Below are 24519 nucleotides of genomic sequence, written 5' to 3' on the forward strand. Positions count from 1 at the left end.
CCCTTTACTTAGGGTGTGCCAAAAAAGGCCACCACTTACAGTCACAAGATGAGGAACTTGGTGTTCCTATTAAGGAGTTTCGAGGGGATAAGTAACTGTCTAAAATAGGTGAGAAAGAAATTCACCTATCAGTAAAATTACCCCCTACGTAACTTAGGGTCTGCCCATAGGCGACCACTTATAACTAGTGATGGGGAACTTGGTGTTCCTATTACGAGATGAGCACCCACAAGGACTGACAGCCAAACAGGTAGTAGCAGAAAGAGAAGGTAAAAAGGCAACACAAGGAACGAATCAGTTAATGAAGGCATGTGGAATGGGAAAAGCGGGAAGATTAGATCTGGAAAAATATAGATGATATAATGAGCAGATCCTTTGTGGGATTATTGTTTAGTTGGTTGTAATTTGGCTCAGTTGGATAGTGTATACAGAGTGTACGTAGGAGATACGTAGTGTGGGACTTTCCCTAACAGCCAATAGCCATAGTGTTTGTTAGTGAAGATAAAAACTGAGAGAGAAGGGTATGAGTCCCCTCCATCATAGCAGGGCTATGGGCAACAGTCACGGCAAACGAGAGTAGGTATGGCATATGGGTGAGCAAGCACCTGTTAAAATGGTGTAAATTTACTAGGGGATTGTAAATCCAGAACCACACAAAGTCAAATGACAAAGCAGATTGGAGTAGATGGATTGTAGCATCTTTTAGAAAGCAACAAAGAGCCTACAAATGTATGTAATGTTAATACACTGAAGTAAAAGTGCAGGAGGTTGTCAGAGGAAATTCAAAGGGAGGTATAGAAGTAGTAGTAGTTTTAATGTTGCAAATGACCTTATAGTAAATTCCCATACGATATAATTTAGAATCAACTTGTGTGATAAGAGAAGGGGGAGGTGGAGAACAGCTGCTGGTGATATAAGAAATGTAATCTTGTTCTTGAAATGAATGGACACAACATTAAATGCTGATCCAGCCGACGCCCGGTAATGGCGTCCGTACCTCATGTTGAGTGTGTCCTCATTGTTGGTGGGAAACCCCCTGCGCACTGTTTCCAATGGGAGAGGCTGCCCCCCCCCTGCCCCTGATGTGGCCACGCCCGGCCCATCCAAATCAGTATGAAATAATCACCTTGTTAATTTTGTCATTTGTAGTGTTTTTTTCTATTTACAGAAGTTCCAGTCTAGTTCACTGATGAAACAACATGTAATTATAAGATAGAGATGGTGGCCGTCAGATTGTACGGTTAAACATTAACGTAGATAATTTCTATACAATGGTGTGATAAATGATTGCAGATACGTATGTTGTTTTGCCGGCATTGAAAGTGTTAAGTTGTGAGAAGTTGTGAGAAGCTTTGAGTTTGTGACCCCCCTCCCTCCCCTCTAAAGTGTGCTGTGTTTGGGAGGAGGAGGAGGGGGGCTGACTGGGTGCAGTCTGCAGGGCTGATGAGACAAAGGGATCTCAATATGCACTACTGAGATATATATATATCAGTAATGTCTACAAACCGAAATACATTTCTTCTCTTTTGCGCAAGCGCTGTTGGTTATAAAAGTTACGATATTTATGTGTTATGATGTGATCAGATTTCATGTGTTTTGATGTTAATTCAGATGTATTAAACTACAGATACTGTGAGACACGGGGGTTTGAAAATGTATGTGCCCCCACCATTATACTGTTTATTGGTTTGCAGTAATTAATGTTATCAGAGATAATATTTTCTGTTTTATTGAATAACTAACTACAATTGTTTTGTTTTTGATTTCACACATGAGTTATGTCATTGTAAAGATAACATGTTTGTCAGGAAAAAGTCATTTTTGTTTCAGGCTGTTGCACATTACAAGGGGTTAAATTAGTGTTATGTTGAGATGTAGTTTTGAACTCTGCTACATCACTCTCGCAGAGTCCACAAAGGGGGGAAGGGTGAAGGAACTGATCAGGTACAATTGTGGTTTATGTGTAAGAGACCATCCCCCTCCAGCAAAGTTACACAGGAGGCGAGGTGACATCACTCACACGAGTTTTTATGGATTTAGATGAGGGAGAAGGCAAAACAAAACTTGTCTGGACATTGTTAATTTGATGTAAAGTTTTTGGGAATGTTTTATTTTTATTTGTTTTTGTATTAATCAAGTATTTGCAGAACCTGATAAAGGTGAGATTCTCAAAGTATTCTGGATTATCAGCTGAATGAGGAGGAGTTGTGTTTGGTAGCGGCTTGTGACACCAATCCATGGAGTACCTCTACGCAAGCATATACTTTGTACTGTACTGAACAAAATGGACATGCCACTGCAGTTCTCACACAAAGTCATGGACCACAGCAGCGCCCGGTAGCATATTATTCAGCTAGACTAGACCCTGTGGCCCGAGGTTCCCCATCATGTGTGAGAGCTATCATTGCTGTAAATTCAATGTTAAACAAGGCCTCAGATTTGGTCCTGGCATTTCCAGTCCAAGTTTTTGTACCACATGATATTACTGCTATTCTTACTCAAGTACAGCTAAAGCACTTGTCAACAGCAAGATATTTGAGATTAATTTGTGCACTTCTTTTTTCTGAGCAGGTTACTTTACACCGCTGTACTACATTGAACCCAGCTACCTTACTGCCTTTGGAGCAAGGGGGAGAAGACGTAGGTAAAGTATGGTCACAATTTTTGCCTGAAACTGATGAACATGATTGTATGGCCCTTATGGCCCAGGAAACAGTGGGGTTTGCACATGTAAGAGATACCCCACTCCAAAACCCAGACCTAAGACTCTTTGTGGATGGTTCAAGGTATTGTGTAGAAGGATCTTTTCTTACAGGATATGCAGTAACCACCGAAGATGTATCCTAGAAGCAGCCTCCTTACCAGCGTCCCGCTCAGCACAAGAAGCGGAGCTTAAGGCCCTGGCAGTAGCATGCCAACATGCAGAAGGAAAGACAGCAAATATATACACTGACTCTCGATATGCTTTTGGGATTGCACACGATTATGGCCCCATATGGAAGGCTAGACAGTTTTTGACCTCTGCAGGTACACCTGTAAAGAATGCAGACTTTGTAAAATACTTGATGGAGACCCTGATGTTACCCACAGAAGTAGCAGTAGTAAAAATTAAAGCTCACACTAAGTTGAGTTCACCAGAGACAAAAGGGGAAATGCCCTGGCAGACGAAGCGGCAAAGCAAGCAGCACAGAAGCTACCCGTGTTAGCAGCCGTATGTCAGATAAACGATCCAGAGGAAACAAGACCAGCTGTAAGCCCGGAACTACTGCAAAAACTTCAAGGACAAGCAACAGAAGAAGAAAAAGACAAGTGGACGGCCCAAGGAGCAACGCTACGAAAAGATGGCCTCTGGCAGTGCCAGAATAAACTGTGCCTGCCTAAGACAATGTTCCCAATGATGGCCCAAATAACACATGGAGCAACTCACCAATCAAAAACGGCAATGATGGACTTGGTAAACAAGGTGTGGTATGCCCCAGGGTTTAGTGTGATGGCCAGCAGTTTTACACAAGGATGCATGATCTGTGCAACACATAATATTGGAAGAACTGTAAAAGTACCACAGAAGCACACACCCAGACCTATATATCCGTTCCAGAGACTACAGATAGACTATATTCAATTACCCAAAGTTGGTACCTATGAGTATGTGCTTGTTTGTATTGATCTCTTTTCAGGATGGCCAGAAGCTTTTCCAGTAACCAAAGCTACAGCCGTAGCCACAGCAAAGAAACTGATCAACGAGGTGGTGTGCAGATATGGAGTTCCAGAGGTGATCGAGAGCGACAGAGGAACTCATTTTACGGGTGAAATCATGAACTATGTGTTGTCAGCTCTAGGCATAAGTCAAGCCCTACATACACCATACCATCCACAAAGCAGTGGGAAGGTTGAGAGACTAAATGGGACTCTCAAATTGAAAATCCAAAAAGTAATGGTAGAAACCGGGAAACCATGGACCGAGTGTCTACCATTAGCCTTGTTCTCAGTAAGATACACGCCCACAAAAAGAACAGGTCTCAGCCCATATGAGATCTTATTTGGGTCGGCTCCCAGATTAGGATGTTATTTTCCACAGGTGCTCCAAATGCAGTATGGTAGACTAACAGATTATGTATAAACGCTGAACAAACAATTGACCAAGGTGTATGCACAAGTATTTGCTTCCATTCCAGATCCTGATTCAGTTGAAGGGACGCATAAGCTAGAACCAGCAGATTGGGTCGTTGTCAAAAGACACGTGAGGAAAAGTCTAGACCCAAGATTTGATGGTCCTTTTCAAGTCCTACTCGTTACAAGCACCTCAGTGAAGCTAGAAGGAAAGACAAGCTGGATTCACGCCAGTCATTGTAAAAAGGTTCTTCAGCCAGAAGAATGAAGATCTTTGCGGTTGTTGCGGCGGTTGTTGCGTGTGCTCTTATACAAAAAGGCAGAACTGCTACTCCTGTACACGTAATCAGTACAGAATCACTGGAACAGTTCAGGACAGGGTGGGCGAATGCCACAGTGGATAGAAAGCAGGGTAACTACACCTGTAAGGCCAATGCCCCGTGTTATACTACAAATGTGACTACAACCGAAGGGACTTGGAAAAAAAGTACCACATGGAGGGACTGTGTACCTTCACATAGACAAAACAGCCAACATTAGCATACAAGAAGAGACGGCTGTTGTTTTGTTGTTATGAATCAGATTTACAGTATTTATAGAAATATACAACCAGTAAAAATAGAAATGAAATGATAAATAAGATTTATGAAAGATGCAACAAGGAGAGGCTCAACTCTATGATTGTAATAAAAGAAACTGATGGGATGATATTATGCATGAATAATAGCCAAATAAGAAATAGAAGATATTTTGTATTCTTGATAACAATTTTAAGAGATAGTTTTAAGCCACATATAACAGTACAAAGTCTGGAAAGAATCGCACACACTTGTAAGAGCGCTGTAACCCAACAGCAGAAAGAGAATGTACACTTCAATATTTCCTTCCCTGAATCCCCCAGCTGTCATAGACAAAAAAAAAGAGAATGGTATGACCCGCTATTAGGAGGGGTAGGAACGGGATTAGGAGTATTGAATGGTATACAGTTAGAAACAGTTATGAACAAATTAAACTCAGTGGGAGACGACACATCTACTGCATTAAGGAGAGGTGCGTCATGGTTACCTACTACCTTTCACTTACAGCAAAAAGGGTTAGCTATAGATGAACTGTTCCTAAATGTTTTTAATGAAAGTATGCTAACCGAATATAGAACATTACAGAATGTATCAACTTTTGTAAATTGGACAGTATGTACGCTTAAAACGATGTGGCAACAAGAACAGATGAATAATTGTAAGAATAAATTGTTTAGTAGTCATGTTAGGCAATGGACAGACATTCTGCCCATAGGAGAGAGAAATGATACGTGGTTATTGTTCCAGCCTGAGTATACGGAGTGTACACCTAAATGGTGCGCAGGAAGACTAATAGCATCTCATGTGAAAAATCCTACTCTATTATGCAAATTTATTGTTATGCCAATGGTAATGATTGATCCGGTGACATTATTAGGACAATATTGTATCCTGGAAATGAAAGGAACACTCATAGATTCTCAAAATAAGACAAGGAATATAGATTTGTGCCAGTTAACAGAGCAAGGATATGTATGTAATGAACAGTCAGGGATATATGAACCCTGTCTAATGCAGCAGCAGGATAATGTATGCGCACTCACTATAATCCCAGAAGCTAACCTACAGGTTTATATTGAAGTAGGTCCACAGCATGTATGTTTAATAACTAACAACAAGCAGACCCTTAGCCAGTTTAATCTCATAGGACCATTTTCAGGATGTCTATACAATGTGACGCATTTGACTTGGGGGAACCAAACTATAGTGTTCCTGCCTACTTTAGAAGAAATAATGTCCACTGTATGGGTACCTGAACCTTTGCCCTATGGAAATTTTAGTTTGCCACTGGAAGAGTTAAAACAAGTGTTACAAAAGTCTAAAGACGTAAAGAAATTGATAGCAGCCCATAATGTAACTCTAAGTAAAGTGAAAGTATTGGCTACAATAGCAGCTAGGGAAGTAATAAATTTATTGTCAGCAATAAAAGATGCTAGTGCCCATCATTGGTATGACATATTTACAGGATTTTCCCCCACTGCCACTAAGATACTGCATGTGTTATTCCAACCCTTGATATGTTTCATAATATTGTTTATATTGCTTACATGTTTTAATTGTTATACATTTTGCAAAATAAGGGAAGCATTCAATCAGAGGCCTATACATTATGATGAAAGAGTGTTGTGAGATTACCCCACCTACATACCTGTGTGAATCAAGTGAAGAAATGGATCGAAGCCTTGCTATCAGGAGATAGAAGTAGCATTGGAATTTAGGTGTTGGTAAAATCACAAAAGGAGGGATTGTTATGGAATAAATATATGTATAATGTATCTGGGGCCCCAAGGAGTGAAATGTTGTAGAGGAGAACATGTGTTACAATAGAATGGGTATTTTAGAGAGGTTAAGAGAGGAAGTGGTTTACGGCTGCTTTGATGTCCATTGAAATTGCAAACAGATGGTGGACAATCAATTGACCAACCCCCCCCCCTAAGCATAAAGGAAGCCTAAGGGAATACCTTGAGTTCCACCAATGGGCTTTATGGGAAAAAAAGGATGTAAGGATTGAATATACAGATGACTCATATGTTATGGAATGTTCTTTGTTCGTCTGATGCTATAAGTAGGAACGTTTGTAGTTCAATAAATTAGAAGGATTTTTACTTTGAGAAACGTCTCAGTGTATCTGTTGCTTCTCCGAGCTCGCCCCCCCCCACCTGATTTGAACCTGCATGGAGATCAAGGCGTAACGTGACTCAAATTGCGATCACAGCCCTCATTAAACTGCCAGCAGAACCCGGATTTTCCTCCTGTCCCCCCTGCTCCCCCCCCCGAAGGCAATGAGGGGCCGGCCACCCCGGCCCCACCCCCTTGAAAGGACTGGCCAAAACGCACTGGAGCCATGACCCGCAACCATAACCCTATGTCTTTGTTATCCCACCTAATGTCAGGTCTCACTGCCTTCCGCTGCCGGAACTGCTCATCATAGCGCAGCCACGTCTGCCCGCCGTAAACTCGATGAGCCTCTCCGATAGCATCCATATAACAGAAGAGGCCGGAACAATGCTCCGGCGTCTTCTGTCCAATTACGCTTGCCAAAATAGCAAACGCCTGCAACCAATTAACAAAAGTTTGGGGAATCAATCGATACCGACGTTTTTCCTCCTTCTCCTTCTTGCTTTCCAACCACTTCCCTTTATCTAAATTGAACTTCTCCAACGGCAACAATGAAAAAATTTCCACATATTCATCCCTCCATATCTTTTCCCTTACTTCCGGTTTCAGATGCGCCCCCAATGGGCCCTCAAAACAAACATAGACCTCGCCCTTCGCCTTATCATCCAACCGCACCTCATCCACTGCCACATCCTTTTCTGTCTGCACCGACACTGCCACGCCCGATTCCCTAGACACCACCCCAGCTCCCCATAGCGTGCTATCCACCACTGCAGGCCCCGACGGCCCCACTCAAGCTGCAACCGGGGACGGGGAACCTATCGCCCCCCCTCCGCATCGCGCCAAAAGGTCACGCACACAACACAACAATTCCTGAAACTCACCCCCACCACCCGTACTTCCTGTAATCCCCCCGCTACACCCCGGCAATCCCGTAGGCAAAAGTGAACCCCCACCCCCTACCCCTGGGGACCGAAATACAGCAGGCAATGAAAAAGTAGGAGACAGCGACTCACCGGGCTGCGCAGGTGCTGTGTCCCCACCAGCCGGGGCGAAGGATCCATCCAGACGTCCCTCTTGGTCACCGAACTCACGGTCGTCCACTTCATCCTGCCCAGACGGGCCAGGACAAGCGCCGCACGCATGACATCCCCGACCTTCTGATGGAGCGCTCCTTAACTGCGCCAATGAACTGGGCCTCTCCGCCCGTCTGTTGGGGGGGCTCGACCACCCTGCGGCCCGCAGGTAGCCGCCCTCCTGCCCGCCGTGTCACCACCGACCGTGGCACACGCCTGGAATTGGTTGCACCATCCTGGGTACAGGTGGGCCGCCCGACTGGAGCATCGCCAGCACGGCCCACCGCAAGTCCTGGGTCCCGTCGTCTGGAGGCAGAGGGAGGTCCCGGATGCATGGGTGCCTGCCCTACCACCTCCGCTGAGCCAGGCCGGCTTCCAGGATTCCTCTCAGACCAGGCCGTCCTGCTCACGGCAGCCGAGCGAGGGGCCCGGCCTGGAGGGTCCCTCGTGGGGCTCCTTACCCTGCGCCTGGCTCGTGGCATCACTTCCGGGCTCAACCTCTCCGGAGGCCTCGTGCGACGTGACCGCCGCCGGGGAGGAGAGGACGGCACCGCCTGCGCCCCAGATCCAAACACGGAGCTGGGTAAGTAGTGCATCCATTATAAAGTACTGGACAAACTTCCCTGTGCTGCTGCAATCTTCCCTGTGCTGTTAAATAAAGATCACCAGCTTCCCTGTGCTGCTGCAAGCTTCCCTGTGCTGTTACTAAAGATGGCGACGCCTTTCCCTCTCCTACCCTTAAGTAAACTGACCTCGCCCCCCTCACATCCGCCCCCTCCTAACCACACCCCTAACTCCTTAACTCCTTCCCTTCCTAACATCCCTGATCATGGTGGCCTCCCCCTATGGCATTCTGCCGGGTCCAGCCTGTACTGGATGTGCTTTGTGATTAGTGTATGGACAGGATGTGCTTTGTGATTAGTGTATGGACGGGACGTGCTTTGTGATTAGTGTATGGACAGGACGCGCTTTGTGATTAGTGTATGGACGGGATGTGCTTTGTGATTAGTGTATGGACAGGATGTGCTTTGTGATTAGTGTATGGACAGGACGTGCTTTGTGATTAGTGTATGGACGGGACGTGCTTTGTGATTAGTGTATGGACAGGATGTGCTTTGTGATTAGTGTATGGACGGGACGTGCTTTGTGATTAGTGTATGGACAGGACGCGCTTTGTGATTAGTGTATGGACGGGACGCGCTGTGTGATTAGTGTATGGACGGGACGCGCTGTGTGATTAGTGTATGGACAGGATGTGCTTTGTGATTAGTGTATGGACAGGACGTGCTTTGTGATTAGTGTATGGACGGGATGTGCTTTGTGATTAGTGTATGGACGGGATGTGCTTTGTGATTAGTGTATGGACGGGACGTGCTTTGTGATTAGTGTATGGACAGGACGCGCTTTGTGATTAGTGTATGGACGGGACGCGCTGTGTGATTAGTGTATGGACGGGATGTGCTTTGTGATTAGTGTATGGACGGGATGTGCTTTGTGATTAGTGTATGGACAGGACGCGCTTTGTGATTAGTGTATGGACAGGACGCGCTTTGTGATTAGTGTATGGACGGGATGTGCTTTGTGATTAGTGTATGGACAGGATGTGCTTTGTGATTAGTGTATGGACAGGACGCGCTTTGTGATTAGTGTATGGACGGGATGTGCTTTGTGATTAGTGTATGGACGGGATGTGCTTTGTGATTAGTGTATGGACAGGATGTGCTTTGTGATTAGTGTATGGATGGGATGTGCTTTGTGATTAGTGTATGGACGGGACGCGCTTTGTGATTAGTGTATGGACAGGACGGGCTTTGTGATTAGTGTATGGACGGGACGCGCTTTGTGATTAGTGTATGGACAGGATGTGCTTTGTGATTAGTGTATGGATGGGATGTGCTTTGTGATTAGTGTATGGACAGGACGCGCTTTGTGATTAGTGTATGGACAGGACGGGCTTTGTGATTAGTGTATGGACAGGACGCGCTTTGTGATTAGTGTATGGACAGGATGTGCTTTGTGATTAGTGTATGGACGGGATGTGCTTTGTGATTAGTGTATGGACGGGACGCGCTTTGTGATTAGTGTATGGACGGGATGTGCTTTGTGATTAGTGTATGGACAGGACGCGCTTTGTGATTAGTGTATGGACGGGATGTGCTTTGTGATTAGTGTATGGACAGGACGCGCTTTGTGATTAGTGTATGGACAGGATGTGCTTTGTGATTAGTGTATGGATGGGATGTGCTTTGTGATTAGTGTATGGACGGGACGCGCTTTGTGATTAGTGTATGGACAGGACGGGCTTTGTGATTAGTGTATGGACGGGACGCGCTTTGTGATTAGTGTATGGACAGGATGTGCTTTGTGATTAGTGTGTGGACGGGACATGACCTGCCTATGTAGAGTCGTGTGTTAATGAACCTTCCCTTACCCATCCTATCCCCCCACCCCCACTTTAGTAAAGACACATGACACCGAGGTTGGATGTGAAATGGCCACAGCAGCCGTTTATTAATTTCACAGTTTTATAAAAACAATTTAAATCCGAAACATTCGAATAACTAGTTAGGAATCCACCAGAGAATTCCTCCTAATAATTCACATGACCCAACATGGGTCAGAATCGTAAATAACAATTTAACGTTAACATTAACCCGAGCAGAGGAAGTCCTTGAAGCCCCTTCAGATGTTCCTTTTTTAAGAACACACCGAATTAGCCATCTGCAAACCACCAATTACCTCCAGCCGTAAACCAGCTCGGAAGCACCGTTCACCTCTGCAGATGGCTCCAACCACTAGAAGTCCACTTCAAGGGGATAACACCCGATGAAGCCCTCAAGTGATATACCGACCACTAGAAGTCCACTTCAAAGGGATAACACCCGATGAAGCCTTCAAGTGATATACCTTCTACCAGAAGACCACTTCAAAGGGATAACACCCGATGAAGTCTTCAACCATGTACCTTTTTTGGGGGACGCATACCCCCGATGCGACCCCCCCACCATTTTGTACTGACTGGCCTCAAGGACTCCCCCCGCCACAGCGAAACAGGCCTTGACCACCTTAAGCCTGTGAGTTCCTCCACACCACCACCGCCCTTTCTATGCCTTCTGCTATCGCCAAGCTCCAAAGATCAATGCCAACCTCGGTCAGATGAACCCCGTCACTTCTCCAGAAATTCCCCACTCCTGACTCCAAATCCCTATGCCTCACGCAAATGCCCCCGTTCTTTGCCACAAAACGGGACACCGCCCGGTTAACTTTTATGCGAGCCTTATTGACTCTCTCCACCGATCTAGCTAACCACCAATGCTTTCTTGGGACTATGTCCGACCACACTACCACCAACTTGGGATAAGATACCCACAAACACAACATATCATGTTTGATATCCCGCACCAACTCACGAAAGGGGCGGACTCCTAAGTCATTCCCACCCACGTGCAACACTAAGACCTCCGGAACCCTATCAAGCCGCACATATGTCTGGAATTCCGCCAACACCCTGCTCCATGACATACCTCTAAAACCCAGCCAATGCACAACCGCGTCCTGTCGCGGAATGCGCAACTGGCGGCCATCCGGGCGGACGTCCGCCCTCAAAGCCCCCCAGTGCACGTACGAATGACCCATCAACCACACCAAACACGGAGGCGAATCTGAAACGGAAAAAACAATTAGGCACCACCATATAACATTTGTAAAGCATAAACAACAAAATTCATAACATATGGGGGCGGACATAGGACTTAAACCTTTTAGACTCCCAACGACCAATACGCCTCACCCCCTCATCATCCAACCCCCAGCGCCCCGCTTCCGTTGCTGCGCCAATCCTGAAGGAATGAGATGAATATGAGCCTGCCGCAACACCAACCGCCGTCAAACATTTTTTAAATACAGCTCCAAACTGAAACCTGGACAAAAACGACCCGTCCACATGACGTAACAAAGGCAAATCTGGAGACCCCCCGTTTTGCGTAAAACCCCGCATGCACTCTACTGGGCACATGACCGACCCTGGGAGAGCGAACAAAACTATCAGTTTACCCTTCCCTACTTGGTCAGTTTTAGATCGACGCAACCATACCTCCAGCCGATCTGCAAATAGGCTCACCTCCCCAGATCTCAGCCCCCCTGCCTGTTTAGTACTTGGCGACACCAACTCACCTATTCTAAATGCTCCAAAGAACGCTAACGAAAAAGCCAACCGAAACAAATCCATTTCATCTGAAGAACGACATACCGATGCTAATGAACCGCCCAACAAGCTAAGCAAAGCAAACGACACCGGCCTTCTACTATCCGCCTCCACCCTACCTGGGCGCAACCCCTTCAAAGCCTGCGATACCAGAAATTCCGTCGATACATCCCGAAAGCCCCGCAACTTAAACCCAAACGCCACCGCAGATATGAACCGGTTCACCTTCGCTACTGAAAACCCTGCCTCCCAGGCGTCCCCTAACCAGTACAAAAGTGCCACCAACCTGTCTCTATCTGTATTGACGTCACCCAACTCTCTTACCCACTCCTCCCACTGCCTCCAACAAGCAGCATAAGCACTCCACGTCGTGCGCGCCAAAGACCTTTGTAACAGCTGCTCTACGGGACCGATACCAGATCCCAAAGATGCTCCGGACAAGCCAAACCGAGACGTTCCGCTCCCGGTGCCAATTGCCGAAACCGGTCCCACTGCGAGCGAGAAAGAGCATCAGCGATACAATTCCGTACACCCGGGACATGCACCGCCACCACCCACGCGTTCAATGACAAACACACCAACACTAAATGTCGCAACAATTGAACTACCGGAGGAGAGGACGCCGTGATGTTATTAATGGCAAGCACCACCCCCATGTTGTCGCAGTAAAAACGGACCTTCTTATCCCTGAGCCTGTCCCCCCAAATGGTAGCCGCCACCACGATGGGAAACAGCTCGAGCAGGGCCAGATTCCGCATGAGTCCACTGGACACCCAGCTAGCCGGCCATTGACCCGCGCACCACGGACCTCCCCCGTAAGCTCCAAAACCACCCGCCCCAGCCGCATCCGTAAAAATATTCAAATCACTCGTATCCTGCGCTGGGGCCATCCATAGCGAGCGACCATTGTACTGGCCCAAGAAGTCATCCCAAACCTGAAGATCCGCTCGGTGCTCCTCCTTGAGCCGCGCAAAATGATGCGGCGCGCGCACTCCCGCCGTTGCCGCCGCCAACCTCCTACCAAACACCCTCCCCATCGGCATAATCCGGCAGGCGAAATTCAACTTCCCCAGCAGCGACTGAAGCTCCCTCAGCGTCATTTTCTTCATTCTACAAGCCCGTCGAACCTCCAGCCTCAAAGTACCCAACTTATCCGCCGGGAGACGACACTCCATTGCCACCGAGTCTATTTCGATTCCCAAGAAACAAATCGTTGCTACCGGGCCCTCCGTTTTTTCCGGCGCCAAAGGAATCCCAAAATCCCTCGCCACCTTCTGTAGTGCATGAAGCAAATTACCGCAAACCGGCGAACCCCCTGGGCCAACGCACAAAAAATCATCTAAGTAATGGATCAACGAGTCGACCCCGGATACTCCCCTCGTTACCCACTCCACGAAGCTACTAAACGCCTCGAAGTATGCACAAGAAAGAGAACACCCCATCGGAAGGCACCGATCCACGTAAAAGGCCCCATTCCAAAAACAACCCAACAGCCGTTGGCTTTCTGGATGGACCGGCAACAACCTGAACGCCGCCTCGATGTCGGTTTTTGCTAGCAGCGCCCCTGGACCCGCAGCCCGCACCAACCCCACCGCCTTATCGAATGAGGTATAAACTACGGAGCACAACTCGTGATCAATCCCGTCATTTACCGACGAACCCTTGGGATACCATAAATGTTGAATCAAACGAAATTTTCCGGGCTCGCGTTTAGGGACAATACCCAACGGGGACACAACTAAATCTTTTACCGGCGACTCAACAAACGGCCCCGACATGCGACCCAACGAAACTTCTTTTAACAACTTTTCCGACACGACTTTCGCATGCAAGTAAGCCGATTTTAAATTCCTCCGCGTAACCGGAACCTCATAAGGAGGCGGAGGAATAACAAAACCAACACGAAACCCTTCATAAAGCAACTTAGCTGCCGCCCTATCCGGATACTCATTTAGATAAGGGGCCATCTTTTCCACCCTCACCGGCGACACCCCCTTGACCAGCCGCGTGCTGGTTCCCTGACCTCTTTTTTCGCAGACATTTTGCCGCCCCGTGTGATGCACCATTACACTCGGAACACACGTGATTGAACTTGCACGTGGCCCCGAACTTGCACTGACCTTCATTAAATTGCCAGCAAAACCCCGCCTTTCCCCCGCCGCTTTGTCCAACCTGACTAGACTGGCCTCCCTGGCCGGCGCTCCCGGGAAAGGACTGCCTAACCGGAGCCGTAACCCGTAACCAGAGAGCAATATCCTTCTGGTCCCACCGAATCGCCGGCCGAACCGCCTTCCGCTGACGGAATTGCTCATCGTATCGCAGCCACGCCTGACCCCCATACGCCCTATGAGCCTCCCCAATGGCATCAAAATAACAAAACAACGCCGAACTATTTTCCGGCGCCTTTTCCCCTATCACACTAGCCAATATGGCGAACGCCTGCGACCAATTAACGAACGTCTGCGGGATAAGCCTATACCGCCGCCGTTCCTCCTCGTCCTTTTTACTCTCATCCCGCTTGCTCTTATCCAAATTAAATTTAGCCAGCGGCAAGAGAGAAAAAATTTCAATATATTCGTCTTTCCAGATCCGATCGCGCACCTCCTGCTTTAAATGCGCCCCCAACGGACCCTCAAAACAAACGTACACCTCCCCCCGAGCACGATCATCCATACGCACTTGATCGCCGTCCTTTTGTGCCTCGGTCTGTACCGACACCGCGACCGCCTCTCTAACCGCCACCACGGGACGCGCCTGTAACGATCCCACGTCCCTGGGGCCTTCCCAAACTACCGCAGGGGACACTTCCGTTACTACCGGCACCGCGGCCCTGTCCAGGCGCCCCACCAGCTCCCGTAAGCAACCCACTAAGTCTGCCAAACCCGCTCCGTCGCGTCCGCCCGCGCCACTACCGGCCCCCGATGCAACGCTAGCAGCCCCCCCGCCGACACCCGACATAAAAATCGCTGGATAAGACAATGATGGAGTTATACACTCACCGGGCTGCACAGGCGCTGTGTTCCCGTCAGCCGGACCATCCTGACCTCGACGATACACGTCCAGTTCACCTTCCTCCAGCTCTTCTCTCGCCGACGACTGTCCATCCCAACGACATCTTCGGAACGGGGATGAGGACGCGCTGACCGATGGGCCGGCAACCTGCCGCCCGACCGCCGGGACCCAGACTTCCGACCGGACCTGTTGCCTCGACGTCGCTGCAGATCTAGGCGTCCGTCTAGACGATCCTGACGAAGCCTGCCCCCTGGCCGGAACATCACCATGCGGGGCGGCCGTACCTTGTCCTCCAAATCTTCCATCTGATGGGGGAGGGGTGACAGGGAGCCCAGCCTGCGACTCCCTGCTAACCGCCGGACCCCGTCGCGGCCTGGGATTCCTGCCAGGACGCAGGGCCTGGGAAGGGGCGGTCCTCCCAGCTGCCTGGCCTGCAGCGTCCGGGATCGGGCTCCCTCTGCGACGCCGTGTCCGCGGGACTGCCTCCGGACTGAGGCGCTCTGGAGGTCGGGACCGCCGAGAGGGACGGGTCGACCCGGCCTGCGTCGCCGTCACCCCCGGCAACGCTCTCTGCCTGCTCTGCGCAGGAGCGGTTGATGCCGACTCCCCCCCCGCCGCCATAGCCATGCTCGTAAGGGGGCCGGGGGAGGGGAGCCTGTCCTCTGCAACAGACCCCGAACGCCGGGCCCGACGTGGCGAAACGGCGTCCGGGATCTTCGTTATTGCAGCCACGGTCTCCTCTAGCCATCCGGGACCGTGGTGCACAGCAGCGGCACGCAGCCGCTCTAACATTAAAGTCTCTGCCATCCTGAGAAGCACGGGCAACGGGGAGCTTACTGTTTTTGTGTTACTCCTCCCGCTGCTTCCGGCTCAATGCCGAGAAACAGCGGGAAGCTCAGTAACGGCCCCCCGTCCCCCTTAACTCCTCCCCGTCCCTCCTCCAGCTCCTTCCAACTCTCCCTCACCTAATTAACCCTTTCCCTACCAGGACGGTCATGTCGGCTTCCCTTAATCCCTGCGGGCTGCGTCCAGCCTCTTCTGGACGCGCTGTGTGATTAGTGTATGGACAGGACGCGCTTTGTGATTAGTGTATGGACAGGACGCGCTTTGTGATTAGTGTATGGACAGGACGCGCTTTGTGATTAGTGTATGGACAGGATGTGCTTTGTGATTAGTGTATGGACGGGACGCGCTTTGTGATTAGTGTATGGACAGGACGCGCTTTGTGATTAGTGTATGGACAGGACGCGCTTTGTGATTAGTGTATGGACGGGACGCGCTTTGTGATTAGTGTATGGACGGGACGCGCTTTGTGATTAGTGTATGGACGGGACGCTCTTTGTGATTAGTGTATGGACGGGACGCGCTTTGTGATTAGTGTATGGACAGGACGCGCTTTGTGATTAGTGTATGGACGGGATGTGCTTTGTGATTAGTGTATGGACGGGATGTGCTTTGTGATTAGTGTATGGACGGGACGCGCTTTGTGATTAGTGTATGGACGGGACGTGCTTTGTGATTAGTGTATGGACGGGACGCGCTTTGTGATTAGTGTATGGACGGGACGCGCTTTGTGATTAGTGTATGGACAGGACGCGCTTTGTGATTAGTGTATGGACAGGACGCGCTTTGTGATTAGTGTATGGACAGGACGCTCTTTGTGATTAGTGTATGGACAGGATGTGCTTTGTGATTAGTGTATGGACGGGACGTGCTTTGTGATTAGTGTATGGACGGGATGTGCTTTGTGATTAGTGTATGGACGGGACGCGCTTTGTGATTAGTGTATGGACGGGACGCGCTGTGTGATTAGTGTATGGACGGGACGCGCTTTGTGATTAGTGTATGGACGGGACGCGCTTTGTGATCAGTGTATGGACGGGATGCGCTTTGTGATTAGTGTATGGACGGGACGCGCTTTGTGATTAGTGTATGGACGGGACGCGCTTTGTGATTAGTGTATGGACGGGACGCGCTTTGTGATCAGTGTATGGACGGGACGTGCTTTGTGATTAGTGTATGGACGGGACGCGCTGTGTGATTAGTGTATGGACGGGACGCGCTGTGTGATTAGTGTATGGACGGGACGCGCTTTGTGATTAGTGTATGGACGGGACGCGCTTTGTGATTAGTGTATGGACAGGACAGGCTTTGTGATTAGTGTATGGACGGGACGCGCTTTGTGATTAGTGTATGGACTGGACGCGCTGTGTGATTAGTGTATGGACGGGATGTGCTTTGTGATTAGTGTATGGACGGGACGCGCTGTGTGATTAGTGTATGGACGGGACGCGCTTTGTGATTAGTGTATGGACAGGACGCGCTTTGTGATTAGTGTATGGACGGGACCCGCTTTGTGATTAGTGTATGGACGGGACGCGCTTTGTGATTAGTGTATGGACAGGACGCGCTTTGTGATTAGTGTATGGACAGGATGTGCTTTGTGATTAGTGTATGGACGGGACGTGCTCTGTGATTAGTGTATGGACGGGACGCGCTGTGTGATTAGTGTATGGACTGGACGCGCTGTGTGATTAGTGTATGGACGGGATGTGCTTTGTGATTAGTGTATGGACGGGACGCGCTGTGTGATTAGTGTATGGACAGGACGCGCTTTGTGATTAGTGTATGGACGGGACCCGCTTTGTGATTAGTGTATGGACGGGACGCGCTTTGTGATTAGTGTATGGACAGGACGCGCTTTGTGATTAGTGTATGGACAGGATGTGCTTTGTGATTAGTGTATGGACGGGATGTGCTTTGTGATTAGTGTATGGACGGGACGCGCTTTGTGATTAGTGTATGGACGGGACGCGCTTTGTGATTAGTGTATGGACAGGACGCGCTTTGTGATTAGTGTATGGACAGGATGTGCTTTGTGATTAGTGTATGGATGGGATGTGCTTTGTGATTAGTGTATGGACGGGACGCGCTTTGTGATTAGTGTATGGACGGGACGCGCTTTGTGATTAGTGTATGGACGGGACGCGCTTTGTGATTAGTGTATGGACAGGACGCTCTTTGTGATTAGTGTAATATTAAATGTAGGTGTGTATGACAATATGATTTACATATGGACAGCGGAGAGTGGGAGTAATACCGGTGACATCAGCATTGCTGCGGTGTACTGTCTGGAGGATTATGGGCCCGTATATTATACCTTTGTGTCAGTAAATTACAGATTATAGGATCTCTACTTTGAACTTCAAGAGGATGTAAATCTTTTCATGGCACTGGGCGTGGCCTTCTTAATGGGTGGAGTCTAAGTTTCCAGAACTACAGCCAATCGGCTCCCGAGATGTAAACCCGGTACTGGAGACCTGACCGTTATCTCCTCACAGTGCTATGAACATTTCACTTTAAACCCCACGCCACGCACCTTCTAGAGAATTCCGGAAGCTACGTCGGGCTGTCTCATTAAATGGAGAATTATCAAAATCTTTCAGTTTCAGTGCATTGTCAACATCCTCAAATGTGGGCAAATTTGGAGCATAAGGTGTAGTCCCAGGCTTCCTGTGCAGCCTCTCCATTTTATATTCAGCATCCGCCAAAGGGCAGTATTCATCCGGGAAATTAAAACCACTGCATATGGCCTGTTTTAAAAAAAAAATATTAAAAATTAAAAAAAAGATAAAAGATAAAGCAAATTAAACATTCCTTCATTTCCCGTTCCCTCACATTATTTCCCTACCATTAAAGTGTCCTTTTTAGCAATCATCAGGCTGGTAAATGATAATATACCTTTTTTTTTCCGACCGTATTGAATATCGTAGTTGATAGAGGCAGCCATTTTCTTAACATGTCAGCCTATGGGCGATGTATGTGTATACAGGGACACACGTCGGAAGCGTACATCTGAGGTTATGTTGAGAAATCATCCTGATGTACCTCCAGTGGGGACAGACCAACAGGCAGATATAGAAGCACAGTTATTGCAGCTGCGTAGATCGCTTACATGGTGTGATCTAATAGACCAGGGCTGGGGAACCTTTTTTCTGCCAAGGACCATTTGGATATTTATAACATCATTCACGGGCCATACAAAATGATCAACTTAAAAACAAGCCTGCTATATATGGTCAAACTTCTAATTACCTCCCCCCTAATGTGATGTCTGGAGCTGCTTCTCTTTGATGCGGCGTGTGATATTCGCCGGTATTGATGGTGTGTCAGTCAGTCTGGAGCGGTCGACTCTTTGATGCTGCGCGTGATATTCGCCGGTATTGATGATGTGTCAGTCAGTCTGGAGCTGCTTCTCTTTGATGCGGCGTGTGATATTCGCCGGTATTGATGATGTGTCAGTCAGTCTGGGGCGGTCGACTCTTTGGTGCGGAGCGTGATATTCGCCGGTATTGATGATGTGTCAGTCAGTCTGGAGCGGTCGACTCTTTGATGCTGCGCGTGATATTCGCCGGTATTGATGGTGTCAGTCAGTCTGGGGCGGTCGACTCTTTGATGCGGCGTGTGATATTCGCCGGTATTGATGATGTGTCAGTCAGTCTGGGGCGGTCGACTCTTTGATGCGGCGTGTGATATTCGCCGGTATTGATGATGTGTCAGTCAGTCTGGAGCTGCTTCTCTTTGATGTGGCGCGTGATATTCGCGGGTATTGATGATGTGTCAGTCAGTCTGGAGCGGTCGACTCTTTGGTAAGTTTTGAAAAGCCCTGCTCGCAGCGGTAAGTTGTTTCGACTTACTTAAAGGGGTTTTCCCATCAGGGACATTTATGAAATACCCACTGGCTATGTGATAAATGTTATATAGTTGCGGGTCCCACCTCTGGGACCCGCACCTATCTCTAGAACAGGGCCCCCTAAACCCCTTTCTAGCTCTCTGTGTCCCGGGTGATTTCCGACCATGAAGAAGAAAACAGCGCTGCTCGCTGAGGTACGTAACTCCCAAAGTAGTGAATGGCAATTACGGAAGCAGCGTAGCATGCGAGTTGTGCTGTTTCCGTAACTATCATTCAGTTCTATGGGATTTACAGAAACAGCATAGATCTGCGACATGAGGTCAGGTGACCAGACTGGTCCACTCTCGGGCCGGCACGCACCGACCTCTCTCAGAACGCCATACTTGGCTCCGTCCGCCCTTCTCACGCTCCTAAATGCAAATGAGTAGAGCAGATGGAGCCAAGTAGTGAATGACGCGGCAGCAGTGTGGTCTGAGTGCGGTCGGGTCGGACGTTCCACACCCCTGTAATAGATAAAAAGTGGACCACACCTCTAAAGGTAACCAGGGAATGATTCACACAGCTCATATACCCAATGCCAAACTAAAACCCTAACCTTACTAATCAAAACACCTAATAAACCCAACCCTGGAATCCATTACTTTAAGAATGAAATCAATAAGTTAAGTAGAAAAATCCAACATCAAAAGAGCCCGGCCCATCCCTTCAAGACATGCTGAGTAATGAGGAGCTGCAGGAAACATTCACACACTCAGACGTATGAATTGACTGCGCTATTGAGTCCGTCAAAAACGATGGAACCCTCTCACAACGGTGACGTCCCCATTGATATCACTGCTGAGGGAAACGGAAGCTTAGGTTTCCGTTTGCCTTTCCGGTGAGGGGTTAACCCGATGGAATCCTTTGACGGCACCCCGGAAAGCAACGGTGATGTGAACACAGCCTATCTGACGACTTCTCATCATGTTCTTATGGGAAATGATTAATATTAACCCTTAATGTGTGTTACAGTTATTACTTTCTCTAAGTATTATTATCCCCACCTCCACAATGTTCACCAATGTCGTCATCCAGAGTGATTGTTAATCTAAGGTTTTTTAAACAATTTTTTGTTTTTTTTAGTGAGTAGCCACTTAAAATGTTTACTAAGCCAGATTTATAATAAACCTTCTACAGTAAAAACTTTTTTTTTGTTCACCTCCCAGATTGTTTTATTAGATGCAACTATCTCATTATAATCCCGCGTGCTATATCGCACATATTATATACTGTACTCTCCTGAGCTCTTCCAACCATGTAAACTTTTTTCCCTTTTCAAACTGCACGATCCTCATTGACATGTGACTACCCTGTTCTCGACCCACACAAATTAAAAAACGTAATATTAATTTCAACATTTACTAGTCCTTCTCAATGAATTAGAATAGCATCAAAAAGTTAATTTATTTCAGTAATTCATGGAGTCTGAGCCCCGACCAAGTATTGGGGGCAGATACTGGACAGACTTCTCAGTAGGACGACATTTCGGTATTAAAAATCATTTTTGAAGTTGGGCTTATATAATATGAACATTTTCTGAGACACTAAATTTGGGGTTTTCAGTAACTGTTCCCATAATCATCAACATTACAAGAAAACTGCTGGAAATAGATCCCTCGGTGTGTGATGAATCTATAGAATATACGAGATCCCTCTGTGTATAATGAATCTATAGAATATACCAGATCCCACTGTGTGTGTGATGAATCTATAGAATATTTGAGATCCCTCTGTGTGTGATGAATCTATAGAATATACCAGATCTGTAATGATGGGGGTAGGGAAACGGACAAGTGAGCCCTAATCTACCCGCCACTCTGTCCCTGCCTACTTGCAACGACCCGCCCTAGGCGACGGGGTACAACTGGGCGGCGGTCCCTACGCTCAGTAAGTGCACGAGACAAACAGACAAGGGTACACAAAGCTAAGGGAAAAGGGGCAGCAGAGTGGTGAACAAGCCGAGTCAAACCAGGAGGGAACGAGGTACCAAACGCAGAGCAGGAGAGTAGTCAGTAAGCCAGGGTCAGTATGGAGCAGGATCAAATAGTTAGTAGCTGTAGCTGGGCCAGGAAACCACACGAGAAGAATCACAAGCAAAGGAGGAACAGGAAAGGCAGGTATAAATAGACAGAGGGCGGGAGCTATCTCCGTCTGGCCAGGCTGTGATAGGCTCTCCCACTCCTAAGCCTGCCATCCTGGGTGGTGGAAGATGGAGTCAGTCTCAGGGACGTAGAGTCAGGTGCAGACTGATTACCTATGGGCGTATACACAGAAGTTGTGCCTGGCAGATCCTTTACAAGATCCCTCTGTGTGTGATGACTCTATAGAATATATGAGATCCCTCTGTGTGTGATGAATCTATAGAATATATGAGATCCCTCTGTGTGTGATGAATCTATAGAATATGTAACAGACACTTATTGAATTGAATTACTGAAACAAATCAACTTTTTGATGATCTTCTAATTCATTGAGAAGGACGAGTATCTCAGACTATGGGTAAATGAATTAAGTGTACTGTAATATTACCTTCCAGAAGGAAAAATGGGAGTATGGATTTAGGACCCCCTGGGCATCATTAGTACCCATGAGTTCATCAGTACAAATGGAGCAATTCTTCTCCCCTCTCCAGTCATAATAGGGAATTGCAAAATCTTCATCTCCAGTCATGAGCTGCATGTGTCTCTCCAGGAACAGAAGACCTAGGCGATGCCATCCGGGAAATGCGGGCCCTTGATGAGCAAAGTTTTTAATCGAGTCAAATGTGCTGTTTATCATGATAGGTTTCATGGAGTAATAATGCATCCATGCAAAAATATCATAGAGAGATGCATCTACAAAGCGGTAAGTCTCACGATGGTGCCGGTCTCCGGTGCTCAGGACAACAAAATCTTGACTTTTTGTGGTCTTGGCCAAAGCCAAGTAACTGAATAATCTTTTCTGCTCCAAAACGGACAGTTCTCGGATTTCTCTCCTTATGACTACTTTCTTTCTGTCACACTTCTCACCATGGTAACCAAATTTGCAGTCACCACAATCAAAGCCACTATAGTTTCCAAAGCACTCGCAGGTATAGTCATAATAGTGTCTTGGCCAGTCTAGTCGATCATCATTATACTGGGGAATCTTCTTTCCTGTTGAAGCTGCCCAGTCCGTACATCTCCCACGACCGGACAGGGCACCACATGGACTTTTGTCTTTCCAAAGTGGACAACAACTCTTGGTGCGAAAAGAAGCTTCAGTGGTGCAGACTCTGGGAAACTGGCTGTCCACTGAGCAAAGGCAAAAAGTGAAGAAGACAATGAGGCTAAACATGACTTTTTGAAGTTGTGTGGAACCTGGTGACAGAAAAGCGGGAAACAATGTTACTACTTTTAACCCATTAACTGAATGATCTGCGAGAAAGGGAGAGGGGAACTCGTTATTTTCAAAAGGTCAATTCTTGTTTTTTGCCGGTCTTTCTTGTGGTGCTACTAATTGTCCCCTGTTTACATTGGACATCCATTTGGCTAATAATAATAATAATAGAGGGGTCCAATGTGTGTAAATTGTAACGATCCTTAGCAGTGGGTAGCGATAAATGTGGGGTCATCTCCTAGGCTGTATTCACACGTGCAGGTTTTTTTTTAATGCAGTTTGTTAAGCCAAAACCAGACCACACCTGGTTTTGGCTTCAAAAACTGCATTAAAAAAATTAATTGATTAAAACCTGTATGTGTAAATATAACCCTACCTGTAGAGTTCGATGTTTATTTATGGTAATTCACTGTCTCGCTGTCCTGAAGACGGGACTTCTGCGTAAAGCTCAGTAGTGGCAAAACAATGTAAATTAACCCATTGCCAGTCATGTAAGGGGTCAAGAGGGATCTCTGCCGCTTCCCAGTATATCTCTTTATATATAAATATTTCTCAGGAGTCAGAGCTCAAACTAAAGTCCTTGTCATGGTAGGCAGAAACCCTACCAGTGACCACAGGGCTATCAATGAATAGATGTTCTCTTCCTAAATAGCCTAATATTATTATTCTGCACAGGAGCAATGTACTGGCACATATGGATGTAAAGAGAAATATGGATAAAGAGAAACACCGTGTTCCAAATTATTCCGCACATTGGATTTAAGTGTCATAAACATTTAATGATTCGTTTTTCAATGAAACTCATGGCTGGTCTTGTGTCTTAGGGCTCTTTGGATCATTGTAATCAATCTCAGACACTTGTGATAATTCGTTTGCCAGGTGTGCCCAATCAAAGGAAAACTACTTAAAGAGACTCTGTCACCACATTATAAGTGTCCTGTCTCCTATATAAGGAGATGGGCGCTGTAATGTAGGTGACAGTAATGCTTTTTATTTAAAAAAACGATCTTTTTTCACAAAGTTAGGAGCGATTTAAGTTTATGCTAATGAGCTTTCTTAATACCCAAGTGGGCGTGCTTTTACTTTCGACCAAGTGGGCGTTGTACAGAGGAGTGCATGACGCTGACCAATCAGTGACCAATCAGCGTCATGCACTCCTCTCCATTCATTTACATTGCACTAGCGATATAGATATATCACTATGTGCAGCCTCATACACAAGCCCTAACATTACTACAGTGTCCTGATAATGAATACACATGAAATCCAGCCTGGACGTCATGTGTACTCACAATCCTGACACTTCTGACTCTTTTTTTTGTGAGATTCCGG

The 24519-nt window shown here is 47.4% G+C and overlaps 1 protein-coding gene across 2 annotated transcripts in view; it reads right to left on the bottom strand.

Moving 5' to 3' along the window:
* LOC142689486 (tyrosinase-like) overlaps nucleotides 1-23145 on the bottom strand; it is a 39991-nt gene extending 16846 nt beyond the window's left edge. Inside the window, exons 1-2 of one of the 2 annotated variants that reach the window (XM_075847581.1) lie at nucleotides 22360-23145; nucleotides 18478-18691 (exon numbers count right to left, since the gene is read on the bottom strand). In XM_075847581.1, coding sequence (XP_075703696.1) covers nucleotides 18478-18691; nucleotides 22360-23145 — 1000 coding nt within the window. Of the gene's footprint in view, nucleotides 1-7822; nucleotides 8605-18477; nucleotides 18692-22359 lie in introns of those variants that run through there. The other variant, XR_012858362.1, reaches the window with a different exon arrangement.
* Nucleotides 23146-24519: the final 1374 nt, after the last annotated feature.

This window comes from Rhinoderma darwinii (assembly GCF_050947455.1).
Source record: "Rhinoderma darwinii isolate aRhiDar2 chromosome 5 unlocalized genomic scaffold, aRhiDar2.hap1 SUPER_5_unloc_3, whole genome shotgun sequence".
Lineage (NCBI taxonomy): Eukaryota > Metazoa > Chordata > Amphibia > Anura > Rhinodermatidae > Rhinoderma > Rhinoderma darwinii.